We start from the raw sequence: 15,456 nt of genomic DNA, 5'->3' as shown, positions 1-15,456 counted from the left end.
AATTATTATTCTGAAACAGTGGTGCCAAAACATCTAAATATTCTGTGTAGATGATACAAGTTGCACATTGCAGAGTTTATCTGGATATATTTTTTCAGGGGAGAGGGGAAAAAAAATCCAAAAACCTAGCAATAGCAAAAGGAGAGCAAAGAATATTTCCTGGGCTGATCCTCACACTAAAGCATTCCCTAAGATCCATTATTAACTTTCTCAGTTGACTGGGCTATCAGAAGTTTCTGTTTCTTGCTACTATCTACCATGTGAGGGTTTTTAAGATTTTAATATAATCAAACTCACTGACCATTTTGTTAAATTATTTTCTGCCTTGCAACCTTCCTTTTGACTCCTGTACTTACTGAAAAGGATCAAGGAGTAACCCAAGAGCAAGGCATGCCCTGAGCAGACAGGAAATATCAGAAACTGAAGGGTGGCTTTTTTTCTGCTGTACTAAGCAAAAACTTAAAATTACATTCTGACAGCTACAGACACATACATTTAAATGAGAGGCAGACTCGGAACTAAATACAGTAAGGAAATGTAAAATAAAGTACTCTTGGTTTATTTAAAACCTGGGAAGATACACACAACAACTCCTACTAGAACAAGGATTTACAGGATGATGTTTCCCAAACTCACCTTTTAAGGACTTCAAGTGCTGCACAGCCATCCGTAGCACTGTGAGCTTGTCCAGCTTTCGGGCCATGGGATTGCACTGTGGTATCATGGCAGACAATTCCTCTATCAAATTATTCATTTTGTCTCTTCTTCTTTTCTCTGTCTGACTGTGAGCCTCTCTAAGAAGAAAAATTATTTTTAAAGAGTGATGTAGGACACATGATTGTCCCCATAATATTCAATTTCATTTTGGGAATGGAACTATCACCAGTACTACTGCACAGAAGCAGTTTTTCATATGCTACTTCTATTGGACAATTGAATTGGATTCACTTCAACAAAGATGAAATGGTCCCAATAACAATGGGAAATACTGAGGAGAAGAGATATCCCAAGCAACAATTTGGTTATATTTGGCAGGAACAAGAGGTTATGAAGACTTCTAAAACATAAACCTTTCTTGAGACCCTTGCCATGCAAGTGATGACTTGGACACTTCAGTGTGTCCCAGAGAACTCTTGATGTCATTGGGAATCAGTGAAAGACATTCCTGCTCCCACCTCTGCCTGGCCTGTGTAACTAAGATAGGGTGCTCATTCTGCTGCCTTTTAAGAAACCCCACAGCAATAAACAATACTTTTCCACATGCTTCTAAGAGATGGAGTGGAAACTGAAAAAAACAAGTTGTGCCTTGTGTAATTGAGCAGAAGTATCCCAGAACGCTTTCCTGATAAGGTGGTACAAAGGCTGTCTCGGGTTGCATCTCTTGGTAAGCCTGTCAAGAACTCAGCCATAGAAAGAGCTTCTCTTCTCAGCCAGTTTTGATCAGGAAACTCCTTCTAGGGCACATGCCTGCACATCACAAGTGTATTTATAACTCAGGTCACCTTTTCTTTACTTCTTTCTAGTGCACTATGTCAGCTTTTCAGCCCAGCTCCTCCCCTCTAACACCCTCCAGCAGATCAAGGAAAGTTTCCTTCACTCTCTTCCTCCTCACCAGAAGACAAGCAAGCCACTCAATTAAAGCCCAGATGATTTTTCTTTCTGATTGAGGCCAGACACAGTAGTATAGTTATGCAAAATGAGGAATAAGTTTTGGTTAACTGATCTCCAAAACTTTTCCTTGTAGGCATACTGCAACGGAAGCTATTAAAGGCAATAAAGTTAACTACACCTGGCCTGTTGAGAAAGAGCAAAGTACAGTTTTAAAGATCTACCTGAATACTATTTTATTAAAAAAAAAAAAAAAAAAAAAGCCTGCACCTCACAACTAATTCTGTGTCATTCTACCAAGCATTTAGCTTTTCTCTCTCAAAAGCCTTCTATGAGATTTAATTTTTTGAGTTATGCTCACATCTATGGGTTCACCCAACTCTTCCTTTATGTCAGGTAAGAACAATCAAGTAATATCCTGGGTATGCTCCTTGAACTGTGAACTTCAGGAAGACAAATACATGCATTCCAGGAAAGGGAACAACCTTCCACATCTCTGAAGGTCAATAAAGAATTATAACAAACTGGTCAGGTCAGTGCACAAATTCAGGGGATGATTGAATGATTGAAAAAGGCTTCTGTTGTTTGCCACAGCCACAAAGGCAAAGGGAGAAAAGCAGGTTCCACAATAAGCTAGAGACAAATAATACTGGCAGGAGATAACTGATAAGCAAACCTCCAGACACCTTTGTACTGATTCTTTTCCCCTCCAACTAATGCAGCAAAAAGTCAGGAAAAAAGTTAACAATGCCACACAGAAGCCATTAAAGCAATGTACTACAATCTTATGGAGCAATCTGGGACACTCTGTGAAGAAAAAACAATTTTGAAGTGAAACTGTAAATATATCTTGGAACATTTTAGTTTCTTTAATTTTGTTTCAATTACAGGAACACTTCATAATTACTAGCTAGCATACTATATAAATAATACTTCTGACAGCATGCTGAGTGGATTATGTATTTCTGGTTTGACATCTCTGCTCAAATGAAAAATGAAAGACTTATTTTTAAATCAACTTTACAGCACAGCTCTGGTTTTACTATGTGGTTTGTCTGTAGTTTAAAATATTTGTTTGGCTGAACTGTGGTCACACAACATTTCAAATCTGGCAAGTGCTCTATGTGAATTTCAGTTTATGTGAATTCAAAGTTCAATGGCAAAACTTGAATAATTCCCTACGCAAAAGCTTGTTCTAGAACAAGAAAATTTTGTTGTACTTTAGCCAAATCCATTTCCATGTGGAACAAATTCCAAATACCTCCAGAAGCAGACAAATCTAGAACAAACAATTCTCAAATTCATACAGATGAAGGATCAGCTCCTTACACAACTTGAGTGTACTGCATTTAATTCTCACCTTAAAAACTTCAACCTCATGTTTTTGCTAAACCAACTGAGATATCCTGCAGCAGCTTTTACCAAAATTATTAGCAAATAAAATCCTCAAGGAGGCTTTAAAAATTACTATACATTTAGCAAGGAAAAGGAAAAGCTTACTGTTAAATGTTTGATAAAGTTTTAATGACTGTTATCCACAAACTCATATTTTACTATTTACTACAATTTTACTTATATTTTACTGCTGAATTTCAGTCTTCACTAGCAAAATGTATTTCTATTGAAAATGAGTACCTGAAATCTTTTACTTTAACATGTTCTTCATCTTCACTCCTAGAAAAAACAAGGTACAGAGTTTTACATTACATATTTAATACTAGGCACTTCTTTCCTCCCACAAATTCCAGAAGATAGAAAAATGCTACAAAATTACTGCAGCTCCAGCAAAAGCAAACCCACAAAATCTCTCAAGCATAACTGACCTAGCAAGTGATGCATAACAGAAAGGGACCAGAGCACAACTGGTAATATTCACAGTTGTGTGAACATATTAAAGGGATAGTTCATAATTATGGGGCTTTTTTTACTCTGGAGACAACAACATTACTGGAACACTCAAATAACTTAAGACTAGCCTTGATTTTATTTTTTTGTTTAAAGTTTTATAAGATAAAAATGTATGTTTTTATTTCTCATATCTTATGGTCAAGTTATAGAATAAGCAATCCTAAATTATATTAAAAAACAAAAAAATCTAAGCTATTTCCCATATCCTACAGCAATGACTGGGAAGTCATAAAGTAATAAAACTGTGAATGAAACACAGTCTTAAGTGTGTGCAGCACAATAAACACTCTCTAACAGGAAACTATAAAGGATGATTCAAACAAGGCAATGAGCTTTTCTTTCCCTATGCCCACTGCACTGTTCCCCACTCTTTGTGAAGAATTCATGGCCTTGGTACCATGAGAATCAAGAGGAGAGGCCAAGCAGGCAGCAGGCTCCCACAAGGAAAGGGAAGCAGGAGGATCCTTGGAGATTACAGCTTCAGGAGAGGTGCCAAAAGCTGCTGCCCCCTGTAAGTGAGCACTGAACCCAGTGAGGATCCAGAAGCCAAACTAACAAGGCAGAATCTGGGATTTCACTGCAACCCAGCAATCTTCTCAACAGTCTGAGAAACCCAAACACAGGAGGAGGTTTGGCTCACAGCACCCCAAGACTTTCAATCACTGAAATTGTTTCAGATTTAGACAAGTTAGCAGTAACTAATATTGTCCTTCCATTTTAAAATAAACTTACCAGAAATATCTATATACTGTGAATTCCAACAGAATTCACATTCTATGACCATAAGGGAAGAGGTAAGGAGGAGCCAGACCAGCTGCAATGCAGCATGTGCCCTATTAATTAACTTTCCTTCTCCCTCAGGAGCTCCACTTGGGGAAAAAAATCTAGCACAAATTTGCTGCTCAAGCAATCAGTTCTAGCCTTCAATGGATTTTTATAGCCTCTGTCCTAACAGCTGTGGTGTTGCTGATATGAATAGCTAAATTAAAACCACCTTGACTACATGAACAGAGGGTGAAATTCTACTTTGTGGCTATAATGTGGGTATATTTAATTGGTACTATAAAGGACAGAATGGGTATCAATCAGTAAAAACAAAGAATACCAGCTTTTCTCTACTTTCTTAATTGATTTATTAAATATACTTCCCCATTTTTTCTAAAATGGAAGCAAATGTTTTAAAGGCAGAAAAGGAGGTTTTTTAGTCACACTTTTCATGATGAGCACCATGGAAAAAATCCACGAAGAAACGACCAATTTAACCCCAAAGAAAGATTTTTACACTCCCCTTTAAGCTATGTACCAAAGAGTGACTTCCCTGCAGAAAGGGACCTGGAGGTGCGGGCTGACAGCAGGCCCAGTTCAAGGCAGTCAGAGGGCAAAGCACATCAAACACCAGATGGGCAAAGAGGAGATTGTCCTGCTGTGCCTTCACCGGGAATATTGTGGGCACTTCTGGGCCCCAAAATGTGAGAAGGTGTTTGGTGAAGATGGGAAGGTCCCTGAAGGAATTCAGAGAAAGGCAACAAAGCTGCTGAAAGGGACAGAAGGACTGTCCTGGGGGGAGTGGCCAAGGACTCCTGGTTTGTCCAGTTTGGAGAGAAGGAGGCTGAGGCCACCTCCTTGCTCTCTGCAGGTTCCTGAGGAGGGAAGTGCACAGAGAGGTGCTGAGCTCTTCTCCCAGGTATCCAAGGATAGGACACAAGGGAATGGTTTAAAAGCTGAGCAGGGGAGGTCTAGACTGGACATTAGGAAGCATTTCTGTACCAAGAAGGTGGGGAAACACTGGAACAGGCTTCCTGGAGAGGTGGTCAATGCCCCAGGCCTGTCAGTGTTGAAGAGGCATTTGGACAATGCCCTTTACAATGTGCCTTAACCTTTGGTCAGCCCTGAAGTGCTCAGGCTGGCAGAGTGGATGATCATTGTAGGTCCCTTCCAAGGGAAACAGTTTATTCTATAAAAACACTGCATGGCTACTTACAAACAAATATTACCCAAGTAAGGGATCTTTTTCCAGATACAGAAAAATAAAATGCAACAAAGTAACCATGTAATTAACAACCCTCCTGGCAGATACATTCGACAAAGGGTTTGCTTATGCTGCATAGCCACCTTGTAACAGCATTATTTTAACACAGTTATTATAGTTGTAATTTTAAAAGCACCCTAAAAGGTATTAAAAAATGTTTACATTCACCAATTCTGGAAGAATATGAGAATATTTTCTTCGCCTCCCTAAATCTTCTGATTGAACTGGCACTTTTCACTCCTTCCCATTCTAAACTTCAATACTAACAAGTTTGGTAAGAGCATCATCTTAGAAAGAACTATCAGGAACCCTTAACATTGAATGGACCTGTCCATCCTGTTCCTTAACTAAATGTTTATCACCTTGTGCTGTACACAGACCTGCTCTGGGATGCAGCACTCCTCAAGGAACCCCACAGCTCATCTAGGCAAACAGCAAAGTGTGACAAGTTCACAGAACTCAAAATAGAAATGGATTTATTCATAAAAAGTACCTTTTCTGAGGATCACCATCAACTTCAACTGTATCCCTGCAGAAACAGATCACAAAGTAAGTAAAATGGAGTTTGAAGCACAACAAGATGACTTGATAGACCCAAAAAACCAAAGTCACAGAAAAATTTTAAAGATAACTCCACTTGATTGGTTATTTTCAGCAAGATCATTAGTCCTAGAATCTAATTACTAATTCTTACTAGCCAGTACTTTTTCAATTAATTTTTCAACTTGGACAATTATTTTTTTTATCTGAGAGATTCAAACCTCAGGGGAACATTACCAAGAAAGCAACACTTTTACTGAGCAGGTAAAAATCAAAAAGTGATACTGAAAAAGAATGGAGACTATTTTTTTCCCTCAGAAACTAACATATTGCTGGAGTTTTCAGTTATCCACACGACACACTTGAATCTCCAAGTTGGCAATTACATCAACACCCACAGTACAGCTACTGCAGACCAATGGACTACATATGGGAGAACCAGTGATTAAAGAGCTTTAATAATCACAAATACATGTACATCTCCTATTCTCCACCTTTTTAAACATGGATATTCTGCATTAGTTTAGAGATAGTTGTAGTGCACTACATCTGCACCTTGTGTCCCTTACTTCTGCCTGATTTACACAACTTTGAGCACATCACTTGGTTAACTGGCATCTTTTTGGCAGTTATAGAACAGGATAAAACAGTTGACAGTGTCCCCTCAGCAGTCAGGTATGAGCCACTTGAACAGAATGAGCGCTACCAGAGGACAGTCCCCATTTTTAGGTCGCAGGTCTGTCACCACATTTAAGGAAATGGCTGCTCTGGTCACTGAAGCAGCAGTTCTAGATTAAACAATTCAATCAGTAATCTTGTCTCATGCTTGAAGGTAAAATTCTAGTATGTGCCTGAGAAACTTCAAGCAACTTAATGTGAAAAATGCCAATCACTTGTTTTTAAAATTATAAAAGTTTAATAGTAATAAAATGGTTATAAAAATAGGAACACAATGAGAGTAATAACAATTCGGACAAATTGAATTAGGACAATATGAGACAATAGAAACAAAGAGTTACAGACGTCATGGTACCTTTTTCTGGGCAGCACGAGCCCCAAAAAGGACGCACGTTAACAAAGGATTAATCCTTAAAAACAACAGCCTGTTGCATATTCATACACCTCACACATGATGCATAAATTCCCTTCAAACACAGGACTCCGTCTGGTCTTCATCAACTTCTCCCCTCTAATCCTAATAGTGCCTTTGAGGCAGGAAGAAGTTCGTTTCTTCTGATAAGAAGGCAATAAATTCTTTTTCTCTGAAAGATTTAGGTGTCCTGTGACTGCTATCTCACTGCAAGTCCTTTCTTTTAAATAAAACATCCTACATAGCATAGTTTCTATTTTAACAATTTTTATAACCTAAAACTATATTTAACACAGTACTTAAGAAAATTAATGCAGCATTGCTTTCTAACACAACACATATAATATTCATTTTAATATTTGCGAAAAGCCAATCATAAAATACATGCATTTTTCACATTAAGAACTTGCTTTTACTAGTAGGCAAAGAAAGAGAAAAAAACCCCTAAAAATTAGGATTGAAATTTCAGCATTAGAGGCACATTATCCAGACACTTCAGGCCAGGAAATGGCATTACAGAATCCTCCATATATGCCTTGGATTTAAGGATTACTTTTTCTATTTTTAATAATCGGGGACTGTCAAAGAACACATTTGGAAGACACTGTAAATGTAACGGTAATGAACAAAGGAAAGAGGATTAGAAAGGAGGGAGGAAGAGGAAAAGGAAAGACAGTGACCGTGTTGCACAAACAACAGACGAATGTCTCAGGCTGAGACATGGAGATTTGATTCACTTACTGGTTGTCAGCATCACTCCCCTTGCGCTTCCTGGGGATGTCAGGCAGGGCAGCGTTGAAAGCCGCGCTGCCGGCAGCCTTGGGGGCGGGGTTCATGAGGCCGGGCCCTCCGCAGGCCACGCACGGGCTCCCATCCGCTGAGAACTGGTCTGGCAGCGAGAATAAAGGCTCAGTGTCCAGCAGGAGCTGCAGCTCGCTGCCCCCACCCTCATCCCCACCGGCACTAAAAGCTGTCTGTGAGTGGCTCGGTGCCTCTGACACAAACAGCCGAGGTTGCGCTGCCGCAAGCCAAGTCCAGCAAAGAGCGCACGCCTTCCCACAGAGCTGCAATGATCTCACCATAAAAACTGCCCAATGTTGAAAACTCCACAATGGTTCTGCTGCAGCTCTGACTTTTTCATTCCCCATTGATGACTATGGCATTTGAACAGAAGTTTTCTTTCTTTGTTCTTCAGAGAAGCCAAAATTTGTACTTGTGACCTGTCTGTAAGTGTAGAAGTAAACTACACACCAAGGCAATACAGAACAGCTCTCCCCTCACACAACCTTTGCACTTCAATTCCCCCCCACTCAGACACCCTGCTGCAAGATCACCAGCTGTGCCATTTGTTAACAGATCAAAATACTGTGGCTCAAACTAAATGAAAATTAAAAATACATTGCGAACTGTTTTTTAATCAAGTGAGATATCAAAAAAATGGAAGTTTGCTATAATCGTATTCCTGACATAAAATCCACAATTACACAGAACATCTGCCATGGAAGTTGGAAGAGTCTCAAAAACTTGTCAAGTTCCCTTTACAATTCTCCTCTTAAGGAAAACTGTTGTTTCTGGGAAGGACAGAAGAGAAATCACAAGCCAAAGCAATCCTAGCAAGCTAGTGGGAAAGCAGAGCAGTCTCCAGGAACAGAGCACTATTACCCTGTTTTCTGTCTCAGTGCAGCTATCACAAAGAATCACCCAGCTGATGCTCAGGCAAAGAGCCAAAGAGCCACATTTAACTCTGCTTCACAAATGCAGGAACTCCTTCAGGCTCCATGTGCCACTGAGGACAGATGAGAGATGAAGAGATGTCATTTAAGGAAGTGAGCAACTCCTGCTTCTAGCAGGGTGCAAAAACCAAGAGGATTACTTTGAAAATCCAGCAAGAAGAAAATCTGGACAATTTCTTGTGAGTCTTCTCTCTTTTTGTAGCATCTGTGCTGTTTGCAAAAATGTAGAAATGTCCAAAAACAATGATACAAAGGATATTTTTTCCCCCTCTTAGATGTAAACACATCTCACATCAGAAAAATGACCTTCTAGGTTTTCATTTGGTGTTGGAATACAGCTCTGGAGAGTTAAATGAAAATAGGCTAATACTCCAACAACAGCTTGCCTGGTCTTCCACTAATCCTCTCTCTATCAAATCAGACAACACAAAGTCAGCCCCTGTTTTATTTTAGAAAGCTCTTTAACTCATTAAGTCACACAGGAAGTTTCAAAAAAAAGAGATGGAAACACAGAATCAACAAATACTTGACAAATATGTGACAACTTTTGGACATCTGTGACACCAAGAAAATCGAGTTATTTCAAATGCACAGCACATTCAAATTAGGGATATTAAAAATATATTAAAGAAATTACATTATAAATACTATAAGTATTTCTATAAGACAGTGATAGATGTCTGAAATATTTTTATGATGAGTCTCCTTAAAAGTTTCATTTTCTATTTCTGTTATTAACACAATTCCAAAACAAACAAAAAATGCTGACAGATGCAAAGGAACTGTTTTTTAAAAGGAACAGTTTTAATTTGCCCAGGTCAGATCATCCTATAATTCCTGATTAAGCTATTGAAGTATAATCAGTCTTGACGAATATTCATAAAAAAGTACTTACTAAACAGCAACCTACATGGTTCCAGGACCAGAATGCCTTCAGCACAACAGATCCCTTCGTCCTGGAACAAAGCAGGACAGCACAGACCCACTGACCTAAATACTGCTCTGCACACAGATGGCCAGCCTGCTTTCCAAATACTTCCCTTTAAAGGAACAAAATCCAAGGCCTCTTTACCAGGTTTTCCAATTTCTCTTCAATATTATTAAACAACTAGGTTTTTTCCCCCCCACCCAAGCAACAATTTCTGAATACTGCACTTATCTCTTCTACCTTTACTAACAACACCCAGTTTCGTTATTCTTAAGTGAGAAAACAAAATATATTCAGATTACCAGTAACAGTGACCTATTAAGAACTTCCACACTACAATTATTAGGTGATAAATTGAATCCTTGACACTATCCCTGGGACAAACTAAATGCCAGTATGATGGGTGGCTGATCTTGGACAAAAATGTAAGGTTAAGAATCTGTACTGATCCCTGACATGCTCAGCATGCACCTTATAGTCTTTATATATATATACATAAAGGCTATATATATATATATATTCTTAAAAAGCCCATGAATCAAACCCAAACCCCCTCAACAATGCAAAAGAAACAGAGAAATAAATAATTTTAAAGCTTCAGAACAACCAAGCATAGCTGAACAGTGATTATGTGCAGTTGAATAGAAGTGAACAAATCTTTTTTGTACCTATCACTCATTGAGCAAGAAATGGGCAGAAAGAGCTCCTAAAGCCAAGGCTTTCCTAAAGCTTTGAAAAGTCAGGAAGGGTGATGGAAAATAATCTCTGAGGGCTCCATAAGAGCCATCACTATGATCCTGGGTGATTCCAGGGTGCTCACTCTGTCCCTGGAGTGTCCCAACCTTGTGTAGGCTGTGCTGAAAGATTTCTTTCCCTCTCTGCCCACACCACTTGGGGAGAGCCGAATAATGAATATAACAATCTTTAGGTTCACAAAAAGAATGGTCTAGAATGTACCCCAATAACCAGGATGGGCTTCTATGATCAGAAAAAGTTGGATTTTTACCTGTCATTTGAGCACCTGGCTGAATTTCTTATACTTGCATTTTTTGTGAATATTTTCATACCACTGGCATCACAACAAACACCTCTAAACACACATGAAGCAAACTGAAATAATTCCCAATTTCATAGCACACTTGCTTCATGAGAAATAACATCCAGAAAGACCAATCTTCATAACAAGTTGATGTTTCTATAAAACCAAAATCATTAGTGAATTCTAAAACCACTAGAAACAGCTTAAGTCAACTAGAGACGTTTTGCTTGACCACCGTAAAGGCTGTTACTCACACTAGTCTGGTTTGCAAGCCAAATAAAATTCCAGCTGAGAAATTACATTTTTACTGTTCATTCCATTGCTAATGCCCTGGAATACTGATAACCAGATTTTAATGGCAAGTGAACAGTTCCTCCAATACATGTCTATTATAATCTTTCTCTCGGCATTAAGCCTATGTGCTTATCTATATTACAGATCAAAAATATTTTTAAAGCATATTATGCGCATTGGGACAGATTAAAATAATGAGAATAATACAGGAATTCCTTCACTGGAATTACTCCCTCTGTGAAAAAGCAAAGACCATCCAAACAGTACAAACACATATGAGAAATAGCTCCTTCCCAGTAAGTGTATGTGAAATGAAAAAACTTAGTTGAACACTCATTTTAGTGTATTTCATAAGGGAGAAAACAAAGTATTTAAGGGATGGTTATCAATACATATTTCTCATAACAAGAGCATCCCCTACTCTTGTGGAAAATAAATAATAATTGTGGAAAATAAATAATAATTGGAGTCCCCAAGGGACTGGCAAAGAAGGGAACAACTGCCAAGGAGCTGCAGAAAACTGCATTTTGGGGGGAGATACAAAGACAAACCAAATCAGCCATACTCCTGTGTCAGCAAAGTTTCTGTGTCAATCCCATGCAATGCATTGAGAAACAAGGCTTGGGAGACTCCACATTTTTACAATTACTGACAATAATATTTTCTAACTCCGTGCCACATTCCTGAGCTGTTTTCATGACCAACAGTTTCAAGGTTTTCAATTCCTAAGCAAACACAAGCTTTAAGAAAAGGTTTATGGCCAAACTCCACCAGCCATAAAAAGGGAAATTCATGTGAACCAATAATGATGTCCACATCTGAAGCAGCCATTCTGGTCCCTCTTGGAGGGAGGAAGACATTTCTAGGGTGATTCATCTCTCCCCAGAATAGATTCCTCCATTTGGCTAGATGAAATAAAACAGTTCTAGGGTGATTCATCTCAATCTAAAATAGATTCCTCCAGTTGGTTAGATGAGCTACAGCCCAAGAGTGCCTATCTCTAGTCAGTAATTACACAGGGACCAAAGGAACTGCCTCAGACTTGGACATCTAAAGATAAGTGAGATGAAACCCACCCCAAGCACAGAAATATCACACAATTATTTAACATCAGAGCCACAGACAGCACCTGTTTGTACCACATGCAACAAGTTCAAGCCCAAGACAGGCTTTCCAAATTATTGGCCTAATTATGCACTACCTCAAGACCACCCACCCCTAGCAGGGTTAGCTTTTCTGCCTAGGTTTGCAGGATACACATTAGCACTCCAAAATTAGCAGGAAGACACAAGTCATGTAGTATTAATAAATTAAACAATCAATTAAAGGAGCTGTCACTCAGCCCTCATTTATTAGCCAGTTTAAAAAAGAACATCCAAATTCGGCTACCGAGATATTACACTAAAATGGGCTTGAAATAAAATATCATTAAAGAAGTACATTTATAAAGCTTATGGTGACACTTTCCATAGTCTGGGAATAAGTGAGACTTGGAGAAATGTGGTAGCTCTGCACCTAACTAAATTAATAATGTGTTAACACTGGCACAACCTTTCCAAAAATAAGGAACTTTTAATCCAGCTTCCTATTTTGAAACACTTTCCAAGGAAAGGAGAAGAAAGAGGCTGCTTTGAATTCAGATTTCTAAGATCACAAATACTGCAGACTACTAAAATGTGTATTTTCCAGAGGTGTGTATGTGGCATGCACAAAACCCTCCAGCCAGAAATCTGAGCTCTGTCAATATTAAAGAACTCCAAATTCTGGTGTAAGCCAGTGTGAAGTGGCACCTGAGGGTTCTGCAGCCCAGCCAGAGCAGCTCCTTTTAGACTGTAAAGTTCTGTCACAAGTAACATAGTTTTTTGGTGTGGTTTTTTTATTTGTTTGTTTGCTTGTTTGGTTTTTGGTTGGTCAGCTGGGTTTTCCTGGAGGTTTTGTGGGGGTTTTTTGCTTGTTTGGGGTTTTTTTAAGATGTGAGATAAAGCAGCTCTGCTGGGAGGAAAGGCTGAGGGAATTGGGATTGTTCAGCCTGGAGAAGAGAAGGCTTTGGGGTGCCCTCACTGTGGCCTTGCAGTGCCTGAAGGAGCCCACAGGGAAGAGGGAGAGAGACTCTGGACAAGGGGGAATGGCTTCACACTGACAGGCAAATAACTCCACACCATGTCAATTGTTTTATTTTACCATGGAGTTAAATTCTAAACTTTTAATTTATTTGAGTGAATTCTTGCTGCAGATACTCATTAGAGAGTGTGACAGTGCCACACACAGCCTGCACACGTACAGGAGTGTGTGAGAAAGAAAGTTACAGATGCTGTGACATCAGCCTAAGGTCCTGCACATCTGGACACCTGTACAACAAAGAACCATATTTTCTACACATAACTGAGAGTTGTACTAAAAAAAAAATCATTGAATTTATTTATTTTAGACCTTTAAAACAGTCCATGAAAAGCATTTTCAAACTTACTTACAGCAAGTCTGGCATCAAGCTCATCACCTGCAGTACCTCATATTGAAAGCTGGGATAACAATCTTTGGAATGAAGCTCTGAAGACAGGACAAATGTATGGACTAAAGCAGCTTATTCTTTCCTCAAATTTTATAAGCATGTGCAATGCAGGAGCAAGATACAGAGAATTTAGCAATGAAAGCATCTTATGAACAACACTATCCAGAGAATAAACTCTTCTATGTTAAGAACACTGGATTTGGTTCGAATTTCACAAAATGAAAAAAGGAAAAAATTAAAACACTCTGAATTACATACATTTAAATCAAATAATAACACAGGCAACTGATTGCTCTCTGCATCTATTTTTAGTCGTTTCCATCACCTGGAAGAGAAGCAGTCAAAATCACGACTTACCACTTAAATGACACATTCACTTAACAGATCTCAAACACAAAATATTTGGCCAAATCTATCAGTGTATTAAAAAATAAAATTAGGCAGGAGGCAGCTACTGGAAAGATCCTCCCCAAGGCCTGGAAAGGGCTCCCTGCTTTCCCAGGCACTTGCATGTTCACACCAGGTAGAAAGCACTGATAGGAATCGGGAGTCTCATATATCATAGCTCATTTCTGGGAAAAACAACCAACAAACAAAAAGCAAACCACAGATCCTCTCCAGTTATATTCTCCTAGAAAAATAGTGGACAGTTGTTTTCTTGTAAGTTTTGGAATCAGATGATTGCAAAATGCTGAGTCCTATCAAGTGGGCTGCAGAACTTCCATGGTTTTAGCTGGCCCTGCAGTCCAAACAGGGAATTTTCAAAAGTTCACAATTATTCACTTCCAAAACCGCTCAACAAATTATTTCTTCTTACAATGAATTTGATTCTTAGATGTGAAACGTCCAAGAGTTAAAGTTTAGAGTTTGTTTTCCATAATGTGCAAATGTACCAACAATAAGGTGTACATTCAAGTGAAAAGAAAAAAACCCACCCTAAAAGCTACTAGGCAGGTAAATTTAGTGTAGCCATATCCCACAAACAATTTAGATACTTTTGTCTTAAAAACAAAGAAACCCAAAATTTGTTTAAAATCCACTAAAAGAACAGGTATAAACATAGGCAGCAGAAGAAAGCAGGGATGGGGGTTAATCTCACAATAAAACATGAAAGCCTATGGTTCACTGATTTCCCAAATCTACTTGTAAATGGAAATGCCTGTGTATTTGGAGTTTTCTTCAATTTGATGATTTTCTCTCCTCTCAGTATATGCACGATATAGAAACAATGTATCTTAAGTTTTAAGCACAGTTGAGCAGACTGCAAAAACGCTACTAAAAAAACCCCACCACCACCACCACTTTGTGTTCAAACACTACATTATTTGCCACAGAATTTTACAACAGTATTTAAAAAATCAAGCAGCCCAGACAGAAAACCGTCAAAGATTTAAGACAACAAGGATCCCCACATACATTAAAGCACACTCAACCCAAGAGGCATTTAGAAAACAACTACTAAACCTAGAAGAATTGGTGCTAACTACACAGAGCTGCAGTCATGGCTCAGGAGGGATCGGACCATGTGTGTTTCCCCACACCCCGTGCAAAACGCTCCCTTCCACTCGTTTCCAAGCAGGAACACGAGCAGCAGCTGGTAGTTTACAACCAGCCTTGATTTAGTAGCAGAAACTTATGATTAAAAACATGGAAAGATCAAACCTTGGTCGCCATACAAGCGTGGGCACACATACACACACAGAGAAAAGTCAGAATCACTGTACCTAAAATACTAAATCATGTTTACCTACAAAAAAAAAAAAAAAAAAATCATGCTA

The 15,456-nt window shown here is 38.8% G+C and overlaps 1 protein-coding gene across 3 annotated transcripts in view; it reads right to left on the bottom strand.

Moving 5' to 3' along the window:
• The window catches only part of BMAL2 (basic helix-loop-helix ARNT like 2), a 33,049-nt gene that overhangs the window by 16,507 nt on the left and 1,086 nt on the right, over positions 1 to 15,456 (bottom strand). For 2 of the 3 annotated variants that reach the window (XM_026790812.2, XM_005482817.4), the window contains exons 2-5: positions 7,917 to 8,064; positions 6,039 to 6,074; positions 3,244 to 3,282; positions 637 to 794 (exon numbers count right to left, since the gene is read on the bottom strand). In XM_026790812.2, the coding sequence (XP_026646613.1) occupies positions 637 to 794; positions 3,244 to 3,282; positions 6,039 to 6,074; positions 7,917 to 8,064 (381 nt within the window). Of the gene's footprint in view, positions 1 to 636; positions 795 to 3,243; positions 3,283 to 6,038; positions 6,075 to 7,916; positions 8,065 to 9,803; positions 10,298 to 15,456 lie in introns of those variants that run through there. The other variant, XM_074539194.1, reaches the window with a different exon arrangement.

This window comes from Zonotrichia albicollis, chromosome 4 (genome assembly GCF_047830755.1).
Source record: "Zonotrichia albicollis isolate bZonAlb1 chromosome 4, bZonAlb1.hap1, whole genome shotgun sequence".
Classification (NCBI taxonomy): domain Eukaryota; kingdom Metazoa; phylum Chordata; class Aves; order Passeriformes; family Passerellidae; genus Zonotrichia; species Zonotrichia albicollis.
The sequence above is the reverse complement of the archived record's forward strand: the minus strand, read 5'-3'. Positions and strand labels throughout refer to the sequence as shown.